The 24,026-nt window shown below is 46.7% G+C and overlaps 1 protein-coding gene across 4 annotated transcripts in view; it reads left to right on the top strand.

Moving 5' to 3' along the window:
- The window catches only part of NDRG3 (NDRG family member 3), a 56,338-nt gene that overhangs the window by 6,572 nt on the left and 25,740 nt on the right, over positions 1 to 24,026 (top strand). For 3 of the 4 annotated variants that reach the window (XM_048963095.1, XM_048963092.1, XM_048963093.1), the window contains exons 2-3: positions 16,829 to 16,934; positions 19,507 to 19,542. In XM_048963095.1, the coding sequence (XP_048819052.1) occupies positions 16,878 to 16,934; positions 19,507 to 19,542 (93 nt within the window). In that variant the 5' untranslated portion in view covers positions 16,829 to 16,877. Of the gene's footprint in view, positions 1 to 6,217; positions 6,306 to 16,828; positions 16,935 to 19,506; positions 19,543 to 24,026 lie in introns of those variants that run through there. The other variant, XM_048963094.1, reaches the window with a different exon arrangement.

Here is a 24,026-nt window from a genome sequence, read left to right as displayed (position 1 = left end):
GGTACGTCTAGTTCTGACATCCAGAAGGGTTCTTTTTCTGCCAAGCATCAGAGTGTGATGTTTGCAGATAGAGAACATCTTCAAGAAACTACTGGGCCATAAATCCAAACGGACTTCGTTAGCTGTGGTTGTTCAGTGTAGTTGAATATGCACTTGTCTGGGCGCACTGCATGCGGTAAGAGGATGCGTGCGGACTCTTGTGCAAGTCGTTGCTGACTAATTGTTACTGTGGACGTGCTCTTACAGCAGGCACTGTCTGAGATGTGTGCTTCTTGTGCAGACGTCCCCTGGGAAGTCGCAATGGCCGTGGCAGTGAGTGGCTGTGCTGCAGCACTCCCTGCTGCTGAGCCCCGTGTGTCTGTAGGGAGGTTGGGAGCTCATCCCAGTTCTGTGGTGCGTGCTGGAGAGCTGGGGGTGCAGGGGCAGGGCTGAGCAACACGGTTCTCAAAGGAGAAACTCCTCCCTTCTAGAAGAACTGTACTGTGGGAGATGACTGGAAGATTTGGAGAAGAAAAACCCCCAAAAGCCTGAGCAGGTGTGGATACGCACTGCTTTCTGGCCTGGGGCTGTCATACCCAGGCAGTGATGGAGACTTCTTGGACCCTTGCCTAATGCTTGTTGCTGTCAGGTTTTTGCTTTGTTTCCTGCTCGTGCCTGATGAATATGAATTTCTGTTTTGTATGATGCGTGTCCTCCTCTTGTCTTCACAAACTGTTTGCAAATGCAGAGGAGTGCCAGCAGTGATTCCCAAACTTTAGGCAGCCTGACAGATGCAGTTGCAGCGGATTACTCCTGTACCCGCGTACGTCAGCAGCCCTTTGAAATCCGGGAAGCAACAGCTTCAGTGCTGGGCTGTCTGGCCATGCATACAACAGCAGCCCCACTGGTGTGATGGGAGCATGAGCCCTTCTGACAGCAGTTCGATTCACACTGTGAGAAATGGCTTTTGTTGTAATGCCTGGTAGCTGTGTCCAAACAGTGTTTTTGAGTGTAATTCTGGGCCATTCTCCCCGTGTAAAAGGGTCGTTAGAACAACTTGCAGAGCTGACCAGCTGGTTACGCAGGAGGAAGGTCTGCTGCCTGTTCCACATGACTGCATTCAATTTTTGGCAGTGTTTGTAGGTGTTAGAAAATGATATTTCCTGGCTAATAACAGCTTTTCCTGACCACGCAGTGGCCCCTGAAGGATTCTTAGAAGAAGTCTGTAATCCTGCTTTTTTATTCACATGGGGAGCAGAATTCCTGGAGGACTCTTAAACTCTGGCAGAGATGAATTGTGTGGGTATGTGTGTTATTTAGGTTGCCAAGCAAGCCCAGGAAGGCCTTGAAATGCCAGCTTTTAATGTCGTGTTGCATGGGATTTCTCAGACCAACGGAGGAGGAATTCATTGAGCATTAGCTTTTCTTGTCAGTGGTAGAAGGGTAGCATGCATTTTCCATTGGCCTTTCACGAGGTAACTGCTGCTTTTTCTTCTGAGTTCAATTGCTTCGTATATCTTTAATAAAGACAGTGTTTTCTTCACAATGGAAGCTGAAATTGAACAAGCTTAAGCCAGCTGTTTTTGTTTTTGTTTTTTTCAAAAAGGAAAAATTAAGAAATTGGATATATTTCATTGTGTGTAACCTTAGAAGAAATTTGTAGTTAAAAAAAAAAAAAAAAAAAAAAAAAGGAGACAATGACTTCCCATAAAGGTAGAATAACCACTGCCGTTACGTCATGAAATAAGAGCTGCTTAGCAAAGCGGTGCTGGGCCTTAATGCGGGTCTCCAGAGTGTGTGTGGCTCTTTGGTAAGTAGTGGTTGTTGGGGGAAAATGATGGGAAAAGATTAAAATCTTGCAACAGCATGTGCCAAAAGCTTCATCTGGGACTAAGCCTTAATTGCCTGAAGTGAGCAGCGCTGTACTGCGGGTACCTTGCTTTTCTGCAGCTTGATGCTGTGATGTGAGGCATTAGCATTTTCCCAGATCTGTCGCCCTCAGACGTCAGCCCGGTCTGTGGATTGATGGTAAACATGACACGTGCTGCTATTTTTATCGTGCCTCCACATTAAGATCAACTGCTTATGTAGAAGCCATCATCCGTCATCTTGTTGGCCTAAAAATGATTTAAGGGGGTGCAGTCTTAGGGTTGCCAAAGCTTTTGATAAGGAAGGACTTCCAGAACTTGAGCTACGATCTTGAAGCGCTTCCTTTAGCAAAGCCTGAGGCGTTTCTATCCCGTCGAATATCACAGCCCTCAGAGCTCCGGCTGCGTTTCAGAACCACCGACCTTCCCAGCTGTGGGGATTCCAGGTGGCCTCATGGGCCAGGCCTAGCTTTCACAACCAGTGCTTTTCCACGAGTGCCCTCTTTCCTGGGGGCTGAGCTGTCAGATTGGCAGCAGGATGGCCGCTGCCCTTGGCCCCGTGGGACGGCCGCAGCCTGCTGCGGTGAGCAGTGAGGTTTCTTGCTGGCAGCCGGGTCCTGAAAGGTCTTTGATTAGAGCTTCATTTAAAGGAAAACCAAAACATTTAAACTGTAACTGACGTGAATGTTCAACACAGGAGGATTGCCAGTATTGAGGGGCAATGGAAAGTGTTGGCCTCTCTGTTAGGTGGATGTTATTCCGTGCAGAATTAAGAGATGGCCAAAGCAATGGCACCTTCTGGTTGCAGCGTGGTTGGTGAAGGAGTTGCACAGATCAGTTCTTTGCAGCACTCCCAGCCTCAGTGTGAAACCTGCAGAGCAGCAGGACCTGGGGTCCTGGAAAACAGTGTAAAGCCTACAAACAGATCAACTGCTCAAATCAGATGTGTTTGCTTTTTACGAGAAATGTCTGAGCCTGTAATGATTCCCACCATGCCCACCTTTAATCACAGTTCTTAAAGAAGCCAAGGACTTCTCACGTGCTGCTGTGCATGGACTGCCCAGCTACTGGACATTGCTTCCATCCCTGCCCCGCACGCTGCTGGTGCAGAAAGGAGAAGAGGGAAAGTATTTGATGTGAGGTCTGTAAGGTTTGTATGGCTGCTGCAAGTGAAAAGCCAGTACTAGCGAAGGGCTTCGCAGCCTGCACTGTAGGAATCTTTGTTTTAATGACTTCTCTTGCCGTCCCCAAATGCGCTGCCTTGCAGATGTTTTCCGGGGCAGCTGCTGCTGCAGTGTTTATGTGCCTGCATGGCTCAAATTGACTTTAAAATGCTATACCTGCAATTTTCTTCTGGGCTTTTGTATCGTGCTGGGTTGGTCCCACGCACTGGGATGGTGCAGTGGGCTCAAACCAGGTGTAGCTCATATGGAAATGCAGAACATCCATTTAAAAGAGCTTCTTCAAAAACAAAGCAAAAAAGCCTTGAGGTCAGTGAGGAAGAACTTCAATTTAAAAATATTTAATTAAGAAAAATTATCGATATTCACAATTCAGGGGATATTTCTAAAAATTCGCTTCAGAAAAGACAGTTTTCTTTCGGGGGATGTATTTTTTTTTCATCTGTATGCAGTAAGGAAATGAGAATGGTAGGGAAAGCAGGGCCTTACAGGGAGGGTTGCCTGCGTGTTTGTAAAGGTATGTGGAAGTATTACAGCACGTTTTGGAAGAGGAGCTCTGATGTATTTCCCCAAGAATGTGTGAAAAATGGGCCTGTAATGCAGCAAAGTGTTGGATGTAATCTATGTGGAGCTCATTATCAACATAATTATTCTGGCAAATTCGGTGTAGAGAATGAGAGAACTAAAAAAAGAGAAAAAAGTGACAAGAAAGAGCAAAGGAATAGAATAAGAAGAAATGTGAGGGGACGTTGCACTGCATGAACCCACAGTGTGCCTACATGGTGGCTGCTGCACAGGCACTGGTCTCCTTGTTCCTACAGAGCCTGGACATTGGAAGAGCTGCTGGAAAGGAGGCCAGAAAGGGAGAGGTGTGCAACAGGCTTCTTGCAGAGAATGGTTAATAGATGGAAACCCTCCAGTCTTGAGATCTCTTTGAACAGGTTGTAATGGGAACACAAGTCTTAGCAGCATGGAGTGAATATGAAGCAATGATTCCCTGTCTTTTCCAGCGAAAAAAGACCACCAAATGAAAGTGGCAGGTGACAGGCTGCAAACAAACAAAGTGAGGTACTTTTGAAGTGGGAGCATTGAGGTTTTAATCTGTTGGAGCAGTTCCCTCCATTTAGGCTGATTTGTTCGACAGTTAATACTCTGTCAGATCATTGTCCAGTTGCTTTCAAAGCTGAGCTCTAGAGCCCTTTTCATAAGAGAAATCCTTTTGAATGTTGGAGCAGGGCTATGAAGCCTGGCTGGAACAACCCCTCAGATCATTTTTCACTGGGCAAAATCAATGCAAGTCTTTAACAAAGTGCTTGATGGGGGGGAAAAAAAACTGAACAAAACAAAACAAAACTTGCTTGTGGCCACTACTTTGGGGTTGTTACTGGAGTATTAAAACTTCTGTAAGAGTAAAATTTGACGTGTCATCTTCATCTGACCCTGTCAGTAGGGATGGAGGCACACACTTCCAGTTTGGGCAGGTTGTTCCAGCTTGAACTACGACAGAAACAGTGCAGCAGCACGACACCAGCCAATGGCACTAGTGTGATTCCTGGGTCTATCTGTAGGATTTAGAATAGGAGAGGCTGTGGGTGAAGGTTTTGGTTTGAAGGGATCTTCCAGCACGGGTGGACTGATGTGTCCTTCATTATGCTCTTACTGTGTCATCTGTAAGACATCAGCTGCTTTAAAAGGACGTACTAGTGTTCAGGTGTTGTTCGTTTGTGGCTCTTTACCTGTGTGTTTTTGTGCTCGTGCATTCACTGTGTAAGTTAATTTCTGGCCATTTTGCACTGATTCAGAGCATCTTGCTGAACATCTCTTAATTGTAAAGTGCTGTGCACTCAAGAACTCAGTCTGCTCAGGTGAGCTGTGCTTTGAACTGAGTTTCAGTTTCGTTTTTATTTCTGTCCTGGAGAAGGAATTATGGTCACAGAAACTTGGAGGGGGGAGAAGGGTTGTGGGTTTTTTTTTTGTTTGTTTTGGTTTTGTTTTGTTTTTCCCAGTATTTGAACAAAAGACTACTCGATCCACAGATCTAACATGGAGATATTGTGAGGTTGAAAGAGAAGAAAGGGGGTCAGTATAGAGACTGGGGTGATGGGCTCTGATGGGGTGGGGATGGTGGTGATGGTGTCGCTTGGCCTTTCCTTAATAACCCGCTGCTTTAAGGGCTCTTGTTTGCTGGGCTGCAGTGTGAGCTTGTGACTGCAGCTGCCCAGGGGAAGCTGGTGCACTTCTGAGCAGGGTTTGTCTTTGCTGGAGGCTGAGCCAGGCGCCCGAGTTGCTGAAGGGGCACTGTGTAGTAACATGGGTTATTATCATTTTACTTTTCGAGTATTACACATGATCCAGAGTAATTGGATTACTAGGGCTTAACTGCTAATGATTGTTTTCAGGTCTGTGTGTACTCTCAGACCCTCTCCAGCAGTTCAGCTAAAACTCATCAGCTTAGATTGCTGTGAAGGAGGTTTGGAAAAGAATCTAGGCTATGGTTCCATGATGCTTGCTAAAACTAATATGGTATTCTTTACAGCTGCGTTTGTCATCAGTTAATAGCACAATAGCACCTGACTAACAAAGTCTTGATCGCTTTTTGTGGTATGGAGGCCCTTTCTTTAGAACATTTTAAATCACTGAGTGTTTCTTTAGAATTAATGGCTGGAGCATCGCAATACCAGACAGCAGGGAACAATTTTTGCCATTTTCCATACACATAAGGCATGGAGCCTGCCAGGGGGTGGGCAGAGATCTGGATTAGAAGAAATCCAGGAATAACTGAGGCACTCATTTTATTTCCAAGGTGACTGTATCAGTACTATCTTCAACATAAACTCTGCCTGAAAGTTAATATGGGAAAAAATGTGTGTGTAATGTTGCAGTGAGGTAATATTAAACGTGGGGATGCCTGCTTCTTTCTCTCCAGGTGCGTGCTGGCAGAGGGTGCCTTGTGAAAAGGCTTTTGTAGAGATGGGAGCCTCAGTCCATGCTGTTCTGCTGAGGGCTCGGCTCTGGGAAAGTCCTTCTCTGGACAGCGTGCACCAACTTGTGGGAACTTGTCTCTTTTCAGAGCTGTCGACGTGTGTCATAGGAAAGGAGTTTGGCTTTGGTGTAGGCATGGTGTCGCCTTGTGCTGAGCACTGAATTGAAATATCGTTGTGTTGGAATGTGTTTCAGAGGTACCATAATGTCTGTGACCATCAGAGAGAAAGGCACCCAACTAGATTTGATGGGGAAGACTTCCTTACCAGTGTCAGCAGCACGAGCCCTGATGGTGGTAAGCTCTTTGTTCAGAAAGAGAGCAGCATTTTAGTACACTGGGGAAGAAGCTTCAACGGCATCTGAGAGAGACCCAGGCTTCTGTGCAGTGTGCTTTGAAGCTTGGAGGAGATAGCATCGGGTGCTGCTCCATTGCTCTCCCTGGGCACAAGCTCCTGAGCTGCACCGGCAGAGACGAGCTTACACTGCACAGAGCCAGAGCAGCTCTATGTGTTGTTACTCTGGAAACTGTTAAATATTATTCAGAAGGAGAGAAGTAGAATTTTAATATTGAACCTGTTATTTTGACAAATTAACATCTGCCCAAAAAATCCACCAGGAGATGAATTCCTGCTCCCTATCAGCCCTTAGCACAAAGTATCTGACTTGGGTACTTATTAACCAGTTTCAGAAAGTGAAATGTTAAGTGGTGCTGGTGTCTGGCTGTAGCGGTGGTTATTTTGTGCTTTTGCTTTTCTTTTTATTCTGATCTATGGTGTTTTCGGGTAAAAAATCTCACTGATTGTGAATCTACCTTCTACAACACAAAAAGGCATTAGAGAAAACAAACCGGGCTCTTGTTAGAGGTTTGCAGTGGGAGCTGCAAAGAGGGAAGTTCCTATTGAATACAAGGAAACAATGTTCTGCATGAGAGCGGTGTGCAGTGCCGGAGTTGAGGTGTTCAGGTGTTTTCAAACATTCAGGCTTTGAGGCTGCAGTGCTGGGCCGCCCCCGCAGGGTTGCACGTGAAACCCATCTGTGGGCTCGGCCTCATGCAGCAGCAGGGAACTGAAGTCACCTCCTGGCACCTTCAGCTTCTTTAGAAAGAAGGCTTTGTGTTTTGTTCAGGGCTTTGTTTGCAGTATTTGGATGTTCTAGTTGGAGTGTCCGTGGGATCATGGATTTCCAGTCTAAATGTCATTATTCTTAATGTTTTTAATGGCATGATGTCATGTAGTATTTTTTTTAAATTATCTTACGGTTTTTAAGTAATGTACCTTAAACTAATAAGCTTTGTGATGTGAAGGTTTCTTACATGCTGATGCTGGGGAATGTTTTTGCTGTATCCCAAGTACATAAGACTAAATTCAATTTGATAGGAGTTACCTTAACTTACATTATTATACTTACGTATAGAATCACCAATGCTGCAAGAGATCTCCAAGATCATGCAGACCAACCGTCCCCCTACCATCAGTATCTCCCACTAAACCATGTCCCTCAATACAACTTCTGAACATTTCTTGAGCACCTCCAGGCTCATTAATTCCACCATCTCCTTGGGCAGCCCATTCCAGTGCCTGACGATTCGCTCTGAGAATCATTTCCTGATGTCCAACCTGCAACCTTTGTGCAACCCCTTGTGCAACCTGACGCTGTTCCCTCATCCTATTACATTTCAAATCTCCTGAAGTTATTTACCCCCAAAGCTTGGAATACTTGAGCTGTGTTCTCCTGAGTGGGAATTGTATCCCCACTCCTTGCTCCTGCTCCCACCGTGCAGCAGTGACTCCATTGCTCATGTCACAGAAAGCAAACCTGACTTTGAGAAAAAAAAGCACAACTCTGTGAACTTCTACACATTCAGCAAGAGTGAAAATGTGGTTTTAAATTGTTCCCTTTGGTGAGTTTTAGCCATCAGACATTTGTGTGAGCGCAGAACCCCCTGCTGTTGCTATGGGTGCTCCGGCTCCCACTCTGTCTGTGTCACAGCGCATGCTGCTGTGGAATTTCTCTGGTGGTTTCAGAGGTGCTGCTAATTCCAGGAATTCGCTGGATGGCTGTGCCAGGCCTCAGTGCCTTTTTACACAGCGGCCGTTGGGTGAACTCATCTGTTCTCTGGTTGGCTTTCTGTCACGCTGTTCAGCCAAATGGTGTGGTGTGTTGTGATTAAAAGCAGGCCTTCCAGTCATACTCTTCAAAGATTCATTCACACAGAATAATGCTTCCTACAAGTGGAGCTGTAATGAGCCCTGCCCCAGTTTGCTCCTGGGAAGTGGGTTGCTGTGTGTTTGTGTCTCAGTGTCACAGGACAGTGTTTGACACGGGTACCTCACAGTGAGCATCATACTTCTCTGCTGTATTCACGCAGATATTTACAGAGTGCTCCCAGAGCTCCTGAGAAAGGGCATTCACCAGAGCTGGCAGAAGATATGGTGAGTAGCTGCATCCCATCTTTCAGACGTCTCCGAAATAAGAAGGAATTATCAGCCCATGCTGATACGTAGGAGGTGCTGATGCATAGATATCCCTGGCTACTTTTGTTGAGGGAGAACCACAAAGGCTGTAGTGAGTGACTGCCCTCGATGTTATACATACGTGACTGTCAGCTTGGACTGCAGGGTTTGGAGCTGACATCAAAGATCATTCATTACACAGTACTGTGAGCAATCTATACAACTGTCAGAGCAAATTTATATGGCATGCCCTAACTATACATCTGTAGTCTGCATGACTCGGAGGACTTTCTTATCATTCCTCTCAGCATGTTAATAATCTTGCATTTCAAGTTGTTCTTCTGTGGGGGGAAAAAAAAACCAAAACATTTTCTTAGCTCAGGTTAACTCGGATTGAAAAAGCAATTGAGTCCACAGTTCTGTGACATGACTTGAGCTTAATTAACAATTTTCCTGAGAGGCAGATCATACTGTCAGTCCACTCCCATTGTTTTTGTCATGCACCTTGAGCAGATCCTCACGTTCTCATGATCCCCTGATAGACTTATTAAACTCCCTGAAACAGCAGAAATTTGGCATGGCAGAGCATCCATGTTCTTCCTGCTCACATTGCAGATGGGCAGGCACAGCGCTACGTGGGGCAGAGCTGGGTCCTGGCTGCATGGGGGCAGTGGGGCGGGACAGGGCAGGGAGCTGAGGGTCTGCTGTCCCTGTTCAGAAATGCTGAGAAGAAAATTTTGTTCCCTGCAGCAAGGCAGTTCAGGTTAGCAAGCTGAGTTCTGCCTTATATTCTGTCCAAGTAGATAACAGCAGTCGTGCTGTTCTGCCTCCCCATGCACCAGCTGGTAGTGCCATGGGCACATACATTGTTGACTCTGTGATTAAACCATAGCTAATCGTGCCAAAAAATGCAGGGTTTTTTTTGCAACTTGTCCTCATGCAGGGCAGATTTAGAAAAAATGTGGTGTGCAAGGAGCCAAAGGTGCATTTTCATCAGTCAGGTCACCAGTCCAGGTGCAAACTACTCCAGAATGGTGCAGCCTGCAGAGCGAGCAGCTCACCTTGTTTCTGTGCTGGCAGCCTGGCAAAGGGAAGAGGAAGGAGTTTCAGCCTGGCTCATGGACGGAGGGCAGGAGCACTGCTTCTGGCTGCAACTCACAATTGTATTAAATGAGTAATGAAGTTACATCCTGAATTGATTCTTAGTTGCCCCATATCCATTACTGGCTTTAACTGTGTTAATTTGAGTCGTCTTTGTTCTGTTGGCCGGCTGCCTGAGGAGGAGCAGGACTTGAAAATTCAATGTGACGCACAGAAGGGTGTTTTCTGCTCGGAAATTAATTCATGGGCTGGAAATGATGGAGGGGGCAGCGGCAAGCAGTAATGATTGCGTTGAAGTAATGACATTAACAGCAGAGAAGAGGTTGTCCTTCAGGTGGTGCAGGCTGGGCAGGCAGCCAGGCAAAGCAGGGGGAGCTGCGAGGAGCGGTGCTACCTGGGGAAAGCAGCAGCTTTTAACGGGAGGGAGGAGGGAGAATGAGGGAATAAAAAACGTGTATACCTGCACAGCACTGCCATGTTAGCTGCCTGAGTGTGCTGTGCCAGGGCCAGCTGGGTTGGTTTGCTGAGCAGAGGTGATTTCATGCCCACTTCAAGGCCAGGTTGTCCAGGCTGGGCTGGATCACAGTGTGCATGCCAAGAGATGCGTTCAGAACTACGCAGTGCAACTCCTCTGCTGGTTAATAGGTGTCAGTAAATCAGTTCTAGGTTGTGTAATTTATATATGTGAATCAACGTGAAGAAGTTTAAGGTAGTTGTATTTTTAGATGGAGATAACTAATAATTCTTCTTGTTTGATTTTCGTTTCCCATCCCAGTAGTGCTTCAAACAAAGGAGTTTAAAAAGATCAATCACAATTGCATTGCAGAATATGAAAGCTGAGGTCTGACTGCATGTTGAGCTGTATTATGACTGGAGTGGTGGTTCCTCCCACCTGGCAGGAGGGCTGAGCTGGGTGTCAAGGCTCTGTGCGTCTATGTAGAATACAGTTCTGATCCGTCATTCTCTGAAACACTTCGCTCAATGGAATACATATTTGTATTTGGTGTTGGTTTTTTTTTTAAATGTAAAGACTCGCAGTCAGTAGGGAGCGTGGTTGGAACAAAGCAGTTGGAAAATAAAACTGCAAAAGGAATGAAAGGATCTGGTGGAAAGCAGGCAGAGCTGAGCATAAGCTGCTTGAGAATAAGCCCTGCATCAGCTGGGAGGTGGGGGCTCGGTGCGTGTGCTGCTTGTGCGTGCCTGGGAGCTTGAGGGTGTTGGATGGAATGAGTAGTGAGGTACAGCAGCTGTAGTCAGTGATGATGGAAAAGCAAGGGATATTTCCCCTGAGGCAAGAGTCCATCGGATGAAGTCTCCAGGAGCCCTCACACCCCCTGGGTGGGATGTCTGGAGCTCCAGGGCTCGTAGGAGCAGGTGGCTCAGGAGATGGGAAAGCCTCTTTGCACAGATCCGTTCAAACGTGTCCTTCACCGTAAGACTGGTGAAAATGGCTCTGCGGTTTTGTTTGAGCTCTGTGAGCTGCCGAGTAACGCAGATACTGCATTAGAGTAGTGCCACTGGACATCAAACGTGAGATGTCACCTGCATGAGCTGTATTTGTGGTAGCAATAGGCGCTGCTTCTTTTGTCTGTGATGAGGGAAACAGCTAGTTATGGGGAGTGCTGCAAAGCTTGTGAAAGATAACCACGAGCAGAAAAGGTGCTGCTGGAGACAGTCATCTGCAGCTTTCCCATAGCAGTAATCTGCTATTCCAGTTCGTATCCTGAGTATCCCTCCTTGCTTTAAATCTCTTTGGGCTGCTTTGTACAGGGGAGCTCAGCACAGTTTCAGTGCTTTATTGGGGCTGCTCCAGGTAACCCAAAGCAGGCTTTTCCATTTTTCTTCCATTGTTGCTCAGTCAGCTGAGCCTGTAGCTGGTGGCAGTGAATTCAGATGGTGACAGAAGGACATTCTGCGAGCTGAGCTCAGTCGCACACGTGGCAGTGGAATATTTCTCGTAGTTAAAATTGGACGCCTTCTCAGAAAGTAGCAGAGAGCTGACCACAAACTTCTTCCTTCCCAAACCATTGTTAAATATAGGGCTCATTTAAACATGTCAGCAAGTATATTTTGCAGGTGACATTTCTGTCCTGGTTGTAGCCCAGATTTAAGGGAGGCAAAGCCATGCTGCTTTGAAAAGAAGCTGCAGCTGCACACATGCAGGAGCTGGTGCAGTGCTGGTGAAGCAGAACGTGGCTTCTCTGCTTGGGGTCACAGTTTGTGTTGGAGATAGAGCACCATGTGATGCATTCCCAAAAACACATGGGCTGGAACACAAAAAGTGATAACCTAAGAAAATATTTGAAAGCAGATTTGGATCCTTTGCCTGCTTTGCTGGGAGCTGGCTGCATCAGACAGCGTTTAAATGCAGCTCATGGAACAGCTCATGCAGGTGGTCAGGAGCATGCTGCTGGCATGAAGTGAACAGGGGGTGAGGAGATGCATCCCATGCTGCCCAGAGGCCATACATGAAGTCTGCTGCACTCATGATCAATAGCCAAGCCTGAGGTCTGCCCAACCAGAGCGAGGAGCCTGCCCCGCAGCTCATCTTCCAGTGTGAGCATTGAGAGAGGCATGGGCTGGAAATCATAGTGAAAAGCTGTGCGGCACACACAGCTAAAGAATACCTCAAGTGTGAGCCTGAGGAATGTGAGTGGCTTCCTCTGCTGTTGTGCTGGCTGCAGATTTGGGGATGTTCCATCTGCCTTTGTACCCCGAGTGTTGCTTCCCTTTTCTATCCAGAGTGGGGGCTGTCCAGAGCAGCACTGGGAGCCCCAGCCCACGTGTCCTCTGTGTGAGCAGTCCGTGCCTGCAGAGGAGGCTCCCAGCCACCCTGCTGCATGCCAGCAAGGCAGTGTGTGTTTAGGTGTATCTAATGCCATGTTTTGTAGCACAGCTTGATAGCTGTCTTGTGTAATTTTCCCGCAACGTGACTAGCATGTAAAGTAGGAGTGTAACAGGTTATGGAGTTAACACATTAGTCACGCTGAGATGAATGAACAAAAATTTTCAGTCTCTAACTACAGAGTATTGTGACGCAGAGATCCTAGAGGGTATAGAGAGGACACCCAGGGGATGCCCAGCAGGCGAGGGCAGCCCTTACAGCCTGTCACCCTGCACGACATGGCAGCCAAGTGCCCTGAATGGAGCCATGGCACCCGCCAGCTGTGTGTGGGGCACAGCTTAGTGCTCTGATGTGAGCACAGCTTCCTCTGCTTGGAGAAGAGAAGGTTTTGGGGAGGCCTCATGGTGGCCTTCCAGTACTTGAAGGGAGCGTATAAACAGGAGGGGAATGACTGAGGGTGGATGGTGATAGGACAAGGGGGAATGGCTTTAAACTGAGGCAGGGGAGGTTTAGGCTGGATATTAGGAGGAAGTTTTTCCCCCAGAGGGTGGTGAGGCACTGGAACAGGTTGCCCAAGGAGGCTGTGGATGCCCCATCCCTGCAGGCATTCAAGGCCAGGCTGGATGTGGCTCTGGGCAGCCTGGGCTGCTGGTTGGTGACCTGCACACAGCAGGGGGTTGGAACTGGATGAGCACTGTGGTCCTTTTCAACCCAGGCCGTTCTGTGATTCTATGATTCTATGATATTGAAATGATGGGAATTGAGAGAATCCCTATCTTGGAGTAAGCACGCGAGCACACATTTCTGATTGTATTTAGAGGTAGGTAGGTGCTTTCTGTCTGAGTCTCACCTGCCTTGGTTCTCTGCAGCCTTCTGCATCCTGCCCCGGTGGCTAGGCTCTGTGTTACTTATTCATCGAATGTCTTTCCTCAGTCCTTTGTATTAGTGGTTTTCTAAGAGCACAGAATCTATTCCAGTGGGAAGCCTTTGGAAAGGCGTGGGTGGTTTAATTTGGGAGAATCTGTGGGTATTTATAGCCATATATAAATGGAGCCAAGAGGAGTACTTGCAAAGTAGGTGGTGCTGGGACGTTTTTAGAAAAATGTATGGTTTATAGATGGATCATTCCAGGCGAACCTTTTGCTTTGCTTGTTTTCTATTGAGCTCATCTGTATTTTGTGAATCTTTATGGTGTTTTGTTGTGGTATTTTAAATTTATTTTCAGCTTATGAAATGACATGTTTGTTTCTTTAAATAACAGGTGCAGTAGAGGGAGAAAATGGGTTGTTTTCTGGGCAGAAGTGTCTGCAGATCGTTTAGGAGGCATCCTAAATAGTGTTGTCCAAAGAGCAGACTCAGCAGGCGGTGTGCAGGAAGTCGCCATGCACTCAGGAGAGATGCTGCTCATTCATTCCAGGATTGTGCAGGCCTGGGTGCCTGGTGGTTTCCCACAGATCAGGGACACAGAATGGAACTATCTGCACAATACTTATACACAAAAGTTACAGAGTTAGTAATTTCCCAGTTCTCTCCTCACCATGCTCGGTTAGAGATTTCCGTACAGCTATAGTACTGCTGACTCTATACTTCCCCAGCTACACATGCTTAGGGGAAGGGCTTTCACCTGCACAGGAGTCCTTCTGACCTATGGGTATGATTTTTAGCATTGTAAAGGCAGTTCAGCTAAGGATTCACAGACCTTGGGTTTTCCTGCCAAGTTGGCAGCATCCCCAGAGTATCCTGATTAATGTTCCATTCAAGGCCTGCTGGCTCTGAGAAGTCCGTGGTTAGGGACACCAGTGTTTGTTCTCCTGATACCTCATACGATGGTAGCTCAGTTTGTTTAGAATCAGCCTTGACCAGTTGGAGCAGAGGATGGCCCAGCTCTCCCCACCCTTCACTTTGCCTCTGCATCAGGGGAAGCGTGTTGCCGGGTCCCTCTGCTACAGAGCACTCTCTCTTGAGAAATGTTAGTGACTTTCTCAGACAAATGTGCCACTTTGCTGTGTTTCCAACCAGGAGCTGCATTGCTGTTAGTGTAGTGCAGTGCCCAGGTGTAGTTACAGTGGGTAATGATGTAGAGCTGCTGAGCTCTCATGCTGGAGTACAGTTTCCAGGCTGGGTTGAGGTAGATCACAGCTTGCTAAGACCATGGGTAGAGAAAGTGTGTGCATCTGCCTCTGAAATGAACAGGTTCAGATGAAGCCTAGGGGCTGTCACAGACCTTTTCCAGAAAGTTCAGTAATTAAAAAAAAAACAAAAAACCACCCACCTGCTGGTAAGCAGTGCCTGGGGCCCTGCACCTTTTCCTTCAAAAAGCCTTTGAAAAGCTTACAGCTTCTACAAAGGCAGGAAAAAAAATCAGATTTTCTGGATGAACAGATTAGAGTAACAGATTAGAAAAGAAATCCACCATCTTACCAGTCGGATTTAATCGTTCTGTAGGATTTGGGTCTCAGTTTGGCGATGTTGGTGGCCCTGCAGGAGGCCGCACTGCCGCAGCCCGGGGTGCAGCCTGCCCTGACTGTGCTGCAGAGCAGCTCCGCTCCTCCCTCGTGCTTCATTCCGGGAGCGGTGCCTTTATTTGAGTCCACTTGGTGCTATGAAAGATGGAATCAGGTCAGACTTCCTGGAGGGAGAAGAGACTGAGCCCAGCACCTCCAACCGCAGCCTTCCTGCTGCTGCCCAGCAAGCACAGGCGGGTACGGCATGGCAGGAACACAGCAATCTGTTGGCTGAGCCCTGAGCCCCCTATTGCAAACAATATTTGGAGCAGGAAGATAAGCATCAGATTAGTTTCAGTGTAATGCTGTTTACTGCGTGCATTGCAGCTGCATCTGGAGTCCAAGTATGAAACCGAGGTTGGTGAGATGAAAGCATTTAATAATCCTTGCTTCCAACATCTACTCGGTTTTTTATTATTCTCATACAACAAATGATTTACAGAGTAGTGCGTGTGACACCCAAAGTCTCTCTCTGGACTGTGGGCACTTCAAGGACTGCTACACTTGAATCAGCAGCAGAGAAGTCTCAGGGCAGGCTGGTGCAGCTATTGCTGTAGGTATGGCTCAGGGGAAGCCCTAGTGGACCTTGGAGCAGCAGCTGGGAAGCTCGAGTGTGAATATCTATGAGTGACCTAACACAGCAATTGCTGCTCAGAGTTCTCTGCTCATTGGAGGGGATGATCAAGTCCCCCTGTTGTCCACAGATGTGCAGAGGGTGAGCCTGGGACTCAGAGGAATAAGAGCTGCAGGTAATTGAGCTTTGTGATGCTTGTTTGAAACTCCTTTGATGCCTCTAAGGTAGTGGGATCCTTGTCCTGAATTTCTGACAGAGCCAGGTAGATATTGAGCTGTTAACCAGTTCCAAAGTGTATAGAAATTCTTATTCCTTAGAACAAAATATCTCTGTCTCAATAACTCCTTGCCACAGTCAGGGCTAGCTCATCCTCTGGAGCCTGCTGTCTACTCGTGTAACTGTTTTTACTGATCTTTCAAGTAAAATACCAGTGTGGGGTAAGGGGATGTTTTACCTGTGAATGAACTGGTTTCCTGGAAACTTCAGAACTGAACGAAAAATCAGAAAGTTAATTTAGTTGCTCAGAGCAAAGGAGCTAGAAGAGAGGGATGTTGCTATGGCTGGCTTTCACAGGTAAAAGGCACAACAGTTTGTGGCTTCAAGCCACACCAGAGTTAGTCCTAGTGCCGGGGAATAAGAGAAGGCCCAGCCTGTGTGCTGTGCTGTGAGGGACGCCCTCCTTCCTGGGCGGTGCATGTGGCTGTGGGGTTACAGGGGCTGCAGCAGCACACTTGCAATGCTCTTGTTCCACTTGGTTTTTTTCTGTGGTTTGCAGCAGTATCATGTTGTACGAAGATTTGATTTGTGATGGCATCTGAGTCTTTTTCTAGCATGCTCAGCTAGCATCCAGGAAGCCCACCACATGCCTATTCTTGTCCCTGCTTATTTCTCTGACTTCTTTCTTTCATCTTAAGTAATGTGTACAGCCTTCCTAAACAGCGAAGCAGTCTGCAGATTAGCCCTCATGAAACACTCTGGCACTGTCAGTATTCATGAACACAGTTTTTCGCTCTGCTGATCAGTCATCTCAGTTCATTTCCAGGCAGCCTGTGGCACTGTGTGAAGGGGAGCCAGGCTTTCTGAATAAAAAGACATGAGCTTTCTGGGATGATTTCTGGGAGGCAAGGCAATGTGCAGGGACACTGATGGAGCTCACAGGACACTGTGAGCGAGCACAACTGTTTGCGTGCATTCTCCTATTACAGATACTGCACGTTGTGCTGAGAACCAGCTGCTGGCAAGTTTCAGTTTGGGCATATGTGTGTCTAATAAAAGAGCTTGCAGCATTCTTTGCCCAGCATCTTTTGTAATTCTGTTGCTAACCATATGCGTTTGTTTCAGAATCGCTCACTGGCTGCTGTGAGGGTTAAGTGATTCCAGTTACGGCGCCATGGATGAGCTGCAGGATGTTCAGCTGACAGAGATCAAACCGCTCCTGAACGACAAGGTAATGCTGCTGCTCCATTGCTCTCGCAGCTGGGCTCCAGCTGACTTTGTGTGTGCCGGGGAGCCCTGGTTGTCTGCTTGCAGTTTGAAGTGCCTGAAGCACTAAAAACAGTAATTGCTTCCCCACTCCGGTAATGCACCACAGTGTGCCCTTCCGAAGTTTGAAGGGAAGAAGGACCACCGTTCAAGGCAGTCTGATATCCCAGCCAAGCAGTGCATCATTGCCAGTTCTGGGCTTTGTGAAAGTGTGGCAAAAGTCAGAAGGGTGACACCATTCCTAGTGGGACTGACTTGTAGAACCTCTGGTAACTCCATGCTAGAGAAACCTTGGCTTGTAATACGTTTTCTTTTTTGACTTGTAATCTTGTCTTTCCAAATTACCTGTTTGCGGTGCTAGCCAACAAACAGAAAGGCAAATACAAAGTGGTATTTCATTTCCTTGCCTCCATTTTGAAGGTACAAAAAATATATAAATTGTAGTAGGAAAAAAAGTACACAGATGGCTCCAGAACTGGGCTGAGCTCTGCACGGGGATGAGAAATAAGCTGTGGCTCTGATCCTTACGCTTTCTTTTGACAAAAGAAAAGTCTCAGGGAGCCACCATCTCTGAGATCTGGTCCTCACTGATGCTTTCAGGCTTTGTGTAATACACATACTTTCTAGACATAGTTTGTGGACTCATGGAGTTGATGCCATAACCTGTTGTACTCTGCTGTGTATCAGAGTCCAAGAAGTACTGAGCTGATGGTTCACTCAGGTTTTTGCTGATAACCCAGGTTAGAGGTAGGATTTCGTGAACCAAAATGAATTGATGGCCAGAAATAGTACAGTAAAAACCTCTTATGGTGCTTGTGAACTCTTCATATACAAAAGTTACTGTATAGAGAAAATGAGCTATGGCATCTTAATGCTAAAACTCTAAAAACAGTGGAATTGATTGGGATACAGAAATGGGTGCAGCTTGGTCACTTAGTGTCTGAACTATAGGAAATGCTACTGGGAAATATTGAGTCCTGACTTTGATTTGTCTTGAATCTAAGTCATTCCACTGACTACAAGCCTGACTTTTAAAGAATCCAAACACTCTAGCATTTGTGTGTAAGTTATGCCTAATAACAGCTGCAGGGAAGGAAAATGCATTAAACTCTATACATTCACTTTACTCAAGCTCACTAAAGTGGAGAAAAGATCAACTTAAAGTGTTCCCATTTAGTTGAAAGACAAAAAAAGTGGTCAGGAAGCCTACCCAACAACGCTCAATTATTCCTGCTCTTGCTGGATGTTTAGGGATTTTGAGTGGTGGCTGCATAAATCAGATGCTCTTAGGACAAGATGAGAGAGTGGATGGTTTGTATTTCTTGACCTTTAGTTCTAATGTCTTCAGGCTAACAATTACATTGATAACAACTGTTCAGCAAAGATGGTTGGCAAAACAAAACCAAGAGTGCAGTATTATGTTAATTTTCATTCAGAATTCTTATACTACTTCTGATTGCTTCATATTCTGACAAATGTGACTGTTCATATAGCTTTGGTGAAAAATTACTGAAATGCAACAGGAGATCCCAGTCCACCCTGGGGGATGTCCTTTCATGATTCTGGATAGCTCTTTGCCTTTGGGGTGCAGCCAACACACATTTAGCGGACTGGAAGATGTGCCTTACCCTTAGATTTGATGATTTGATTCCGTTTATGTGTCAGCACCAATTCTGTGTGTGTGTCTTAGTATTCTTTGGTTTGTAACACTACCAGGAATCCTGCTTTTCTCAGCAGAAATTCTAATCAGCCTTCACTTCTTCACTTACCACAGACCATCCCAAGTCCAGCGCTGGGTACAGAAGTCTCTCATTTCCTCATACATTGCTTCTTTTTAGTTCTTATTCGCTGTGGCCTTGGTGGACTGAAATTCTTTACATCATGGTAGATGAGGAGACTCTACTGACTGTGTTTTGCACAGCAGGCAAAGAGACATAGAGTGGTCAGAAATCTCCTCCAATGTAGGATCTCATGTAGGATCCTCTCTAATGCAGGATCTCACAAGGGCTGCTTTTACGTTGTTTTCCTACATCCTGAGAATATGATTCTTTGTGCCACATCATGTTCAAAACATCTGACACAGTTTGGTACTTAACATCTGGAGATTCATAGATCAGATTTGCAGGTATATAAGACTTGTACATCACAAACTTTGAAGAATGTGGTTAGTAACCTGTACTCTTACTAGCTGTGATGAAGCCTCAGAGAGGGAAGCAGGGCCATCTGTTTACGTGTGGAAGGCAGTTAGGGTACTTGGCCATTAGAAGTGTTTGGGGTGCTGTAGTTGCTCATACATGGCCCTAGTTGTAATTTTAGCACTAAGGTGCAATGCCTTAGTAAGGTAGGATGCTGTCTCGGGTGGTTTGCTCAGCCTTGTGCAGTATCTGACAGCGCTCAGTAGTGTGACCTGCCCTGCCAGGCTGTGCTGAAGCAGGAGTCTCTCAGGGGACCCTTAGTGGTGCTGCTGCTCTCTTTTTCTGGGGGTTTTGGGGTACTGTGCTAAAGTCTGTTTTCTGTTTGTTTTTTTTTTTTAACAGAATGCGGCTCGCAACTTCCAGGACTTCGACTGCCAGGTGAGACAAGCTCAGGTGCCAAGGATCTGTGGGCAGCCTTCTTGTGGCCTGTCAGTAATGGAAAAGTTGTGTCTTTATGTTAATTCCTTTTAAGGTTTAAGAACTTGAACATGTCTGTTTGACAGAAATGGCCCTTCACCCTTTCACCAGAGCCCATTACTGCATGCTATGAGGGGCAGGCTGCCCTGCGCAGGCTCTGCAGTGGGCTGCAGAAGGCATTTCCTTGGAGAGATGCAATCTGCTGATGAGCTGCAGCTCCGTCACGTCCCATCTGGTTCACTGACTGGAAAAGGAGGAGCGTGCATGCTCTGCCTGCTTGTGTTGAGAGGAGATGGAAAGCACCAAGTGTTACTGCTGCCCCAGTTACAGCACCCCTGCTCTGCTGAGCCTGGGTCACGGGCAAAGCTGGGCTCACTCTGTGGGGGTTTTCTTCTCAGAGTAGTGGAAAGATGAGCCTCAGCACTGCAGTTGCTATAGGAATAATTCTTTCAGAAGAGCAGTTGCATCACAAGCCTCCAAGATGCAGGATGCGTTCTTGGTTAGGCAGAGCGCAGTGCTGAGATGATGTGATGTGCTTTATAGAGCACAGGCTCATTTCCCATGCTGACTTGCCTGTAGTGGTGACACAGCACAGGACAAGCATCCACGGCTGCATTACCCCAGCAGTGCAGCTGGGGTGGGTCTGTCAGTGTCACAGGGTGGCTTTGAATGAAAGTATGTCAATGTGGGTGAGCGTAGAAAGCTTTCTGCAAGCCTATGCGGAGCACAATTGTAATAAGAAGACAGTTCGTATTTTTTCCATCTCTTGATGTAAGACATTACAAGTACATCTATCTCATCTGGGCAGGCACATGTTGCTGTATTGCTCCTAGCATGATTTCTTGTGACTTTTAATGTTATCCTAAAGTCTACAAAACTAAAAATTACCAGTCTTAGCATGTAACTAGCGTGCAGTCTCAGAAGTGGTAGTAGTGTTCTTTTCTGGCTTAAATAGGTTTTAATAAAAGTGTGCTTAAAGATAGGCAGTGGGCTTAAAAGGCACTTTCCTGCACCATCTTGTCTCTATATTTCTGCATCTTTTCCATCTCTGCTGGAGGTGGGCAGCAGGGGCCCAGGGGAGCATGGCTGGGAAGGACACGCCTGTTGCTGCCTGTGTTTGATTGAGATCAGCAGTGAGCGGGTGGCCATGACAACAGTTGGGCAGGAGACAAGATGTTCCTTGCAGGAGCATCTTGGTAATTCATTTAGATGGGTTTTTTTTCCAGCAATAAGTTATATGGTGTCTCATGTGACTGACGATGTCCCAGCCTCACCTCTCTCTAAGTTTCATACGAGGTGTGGTTTCTGGGGCCGTACCAGGGCTGGCTGAGGCCCTGACAAATATCAGAGCAGACAGCTGGTGGGATGGCTCCTTGTGGGTGCTGCCCCAGTTGCTAGTACAAGGAACAGTGTTTAAACTTGGAAGCCAGCTCTCCTGTTGCCCTGTGCAAAAGGGCTTTTTGATCTGGTAAAGCACAGCCAGCTGCCTTGTTCAGGGCCCTTTGGAAGTGGTAGGATTTTTCTTCACCTGTGCTTCAGAAGGGGAAACTCAAAGTGAAAGAGGCTAGGGCTTTCAGAGGAATGGAAATCCTGTTGTTTAACATAAGGCTTAACAGCTCTTGAGCAAGGGGATCATTTGTCTGGAGTCCTGCAGGGAGATCAGGTAGAAGCTGGCCACAGATTGCTGAGGGCTGATGTTCCAGTTGCAGCATAAAGATGTTCTCCATCAGCTGTGGCATCTGCAATGGCCCTGTCTGATTCGGAAGCAGAGTTTAGAGGATTTGTGGGATGGATTCATATTATCTTACATTATGTACTGTTTGCACTAGAAAAGCATGGCATCAGTGATGAAACACTTGCATTTCAGGCCTTTTCGCTTTTTAACCAAGTCCAAACCCAGCCACTTTAAGTGGAGATAAAGCGGTGTCTGTGCCTGGGCTCATGGCTCATTTCATCATTTGGAACTTGCTCATTTCCACACAAGTGGAAAAGTCACCCTCAGATCTGATCTTCTGAACAAGGCTGCTCTTTCACATATTGTTTTTTCTCGAGTTCTGTCAGTGGGTGGTTTGCAGGACAGACCTGCGAGCAGCAGCCCTGCGGTGTGGGTGAAGGAGCTGAGCTGAGGGGGCCCAGCCGTGCTGAGGCGGCCACATCCTGGGCTGTGCTCAGGCTGCCGGCGGCCAGCAGGGCTGCTGGGAGCAGTGCTGTGCTCAGGCTGGAGCCCACCCCGCAGCCCCAGAGCCTGTTTGTCCTGCAGTGCTTCCTGGGCTCCTTCTGGCAGCTGGAGTTACAGAGCGTTTTCTGGAGCTGTCAGTGTTTATGACTCAGAGAAGTGTTTAGTTTGATCCCAGCTGATGAGCGTGCAGTTGGCCTGAACAGTGATTCTGGGAGTTGTGTGGTGCCAGGCACACAGGTTAGGGATGCTGCTTTCTGTAAAGCTGTGGCATGTGTCACTTCTTCTCCTTTGGAAAAGAATGGATGCTGCCATTGTGAAGCTCTATTAATTTCCCAGCGTAATTGTTTTCAGTTTGGAGCAACTTGCCAGGATTGGGTGTGCATAACCTAATGCCCACTGTCCATCCCACTTGACAGCAAGGTACTACCACCACAGAGCAAACATCCTCTTGCCTCTGAAGTTTGTTATTCTGAGTTAATGTGGGGTGAAGAAGGTTTTAGCTTGGCTGCATCACAGTGCCTTGCAGATACAGGTGTCCTGGCTTTCTTGTGCTGTTTATCTACAAGCAGGTGCAGTTAACCATGACAAATAACAGATTGCCTGGGCATCAGCTGAAGCAACCCCCACATAATCTGATAACTGTTTGCTGTGGAGATAAAGAGGAAAGCTAGCATGGTGGCTTAGGGGTCTTTAACAATATGAATCTGGGTTATTCTCAGAAATAAAACATATTAACCTAAATCTGGGACCTGCATTTTGCTTGAAAGCTATGTACCCTAATGAAATCTATGTTTGGCTTCTTCTAATGTTAGCAGGCAGATGGTGGATTAAATGCTCTGGGTTGCTGATGGACAGATGGTGTGGTGACCTGCACGGTTAATAGAGCTGTACTAGTGCTTTGTGCTTTTATTATTATCTACAGACCCTCGTTAGCTGCTTTGAGGTGTTCTGAGTTAGTCTCAATCTCTTCCCCCTTCTCCAGGTGTTTTGCCTAAATACTGACGAAGGAATACACTGATATTTTTGCAAGACTAAATAAGTCAGTGTTATTTTCCAGTCTGACATAAGCTAGTATTTAACTTGATCTCTAGCTAGTACTTTGCCGCCCACGGGAAGGGAGAGAAGTGTTTTGCTCTCCAGCATGCACCAGACAGATGAGGACCTGAGGTGTGGAGAGGGATTTGGGTTTTGGCAGAACATTTGCAGAAAGCTCACGAGGTATGGAAGAGGCGGGAATAAGGAAATCCAGGACATGCATCCAGGACATAGTTCAGCTGAAACAGAAGAGGCAAGACAAGTACAAACCCACAGGGCAAAGAAAGCTCCCCTGTACAACAACTTGCTGTTGTGCGTTGCTGGAATCAATTGGAATTGCAGAGATACTTGTTTTTCCACTGGCATAGGCAATACTACAGCAAAATGTTTGAAGTTAATGACAGTTTACTGAACAATTTTTTGTCACTTTTCTCTATTGGAAGGTATAATTTTTCAATAAATAAATAGATGTTTCTACTGATTTTATTTTGGTGCTTTCCCAGAGATACATGTGTTCTAAGCTTTTCAATCTGGATTTTTAGAAGCTTTCATATCCTTGCCCAATGTCTTTGCTTTAATTTTGCTTGCTGGTGCAGTAGGAAATGATGTTGAGGGGTGATTGGAAACAACGCATTGTGCGGTAGCTGATGTCATAGACATTGAGTAGAAACTTCATAGAATCTTAGAACAGCTTGGCTTGGAAGGAACTTTGCAGCACCTCAACCCCAGCTGTGGGCTGTTTGCCACCCACCAGATCATAGAATCATTAAGGTTGGAAAAGACCTCAAAGGTCATCTGATCCAACTGTCCGCCTACCACCGATATTGCCCATTAAACCATGTCCCTAAGTACCACATCTCCAGGCTTCTTGAAAACCTCCAGGGACAGGGACTCTTCCACGTCCCTGGGCAGCCCATTCCAATACCTCACCACTCTCAGAGAATAAGTCTTTCCCACTATCCAACCTTGAGACTCCCCTGGTGCAATTTGGGGCCACCAGTGTCCTGGGAGCAGAGGCCAACCCCCACCTTGCTCAGCCTCCTTTCAGAGAGTTGTTGAGAGTGACAAGGTTTCCTCTGAACCTCTTCTTCTCCAGGCTGAACCATCTCAGTTCCCTCAACTGCTCCTCGTAATCTGGTGCTCCAGACCCCTCACAGCTTCGTTGCCATTCTTTGGATGCGCTCCATGGTCTCAGTGTCTTTCTTGTAGTCAAGGGCCCAGCACTGAACAC

Source organism: Lagopus muta, chromosome 16, assembly GCF_023343835.1.
Source record: "Lagopus muta isolate bLagMut1 chromosome 16, bLagMut1 primary, whole genome shotgun sequence".
Taxonomy (NCBI): Eukaryota; Metazoa; Chordata; class Aves; order Galliformes; family Phasianidae; genus Lagopus; species Lagopus muta.
The sequence above is the reverse complement of the archived record's forward strand: the minus strand, read 5'-3'. Positions and strand labels throughout refer to the sequence as shown.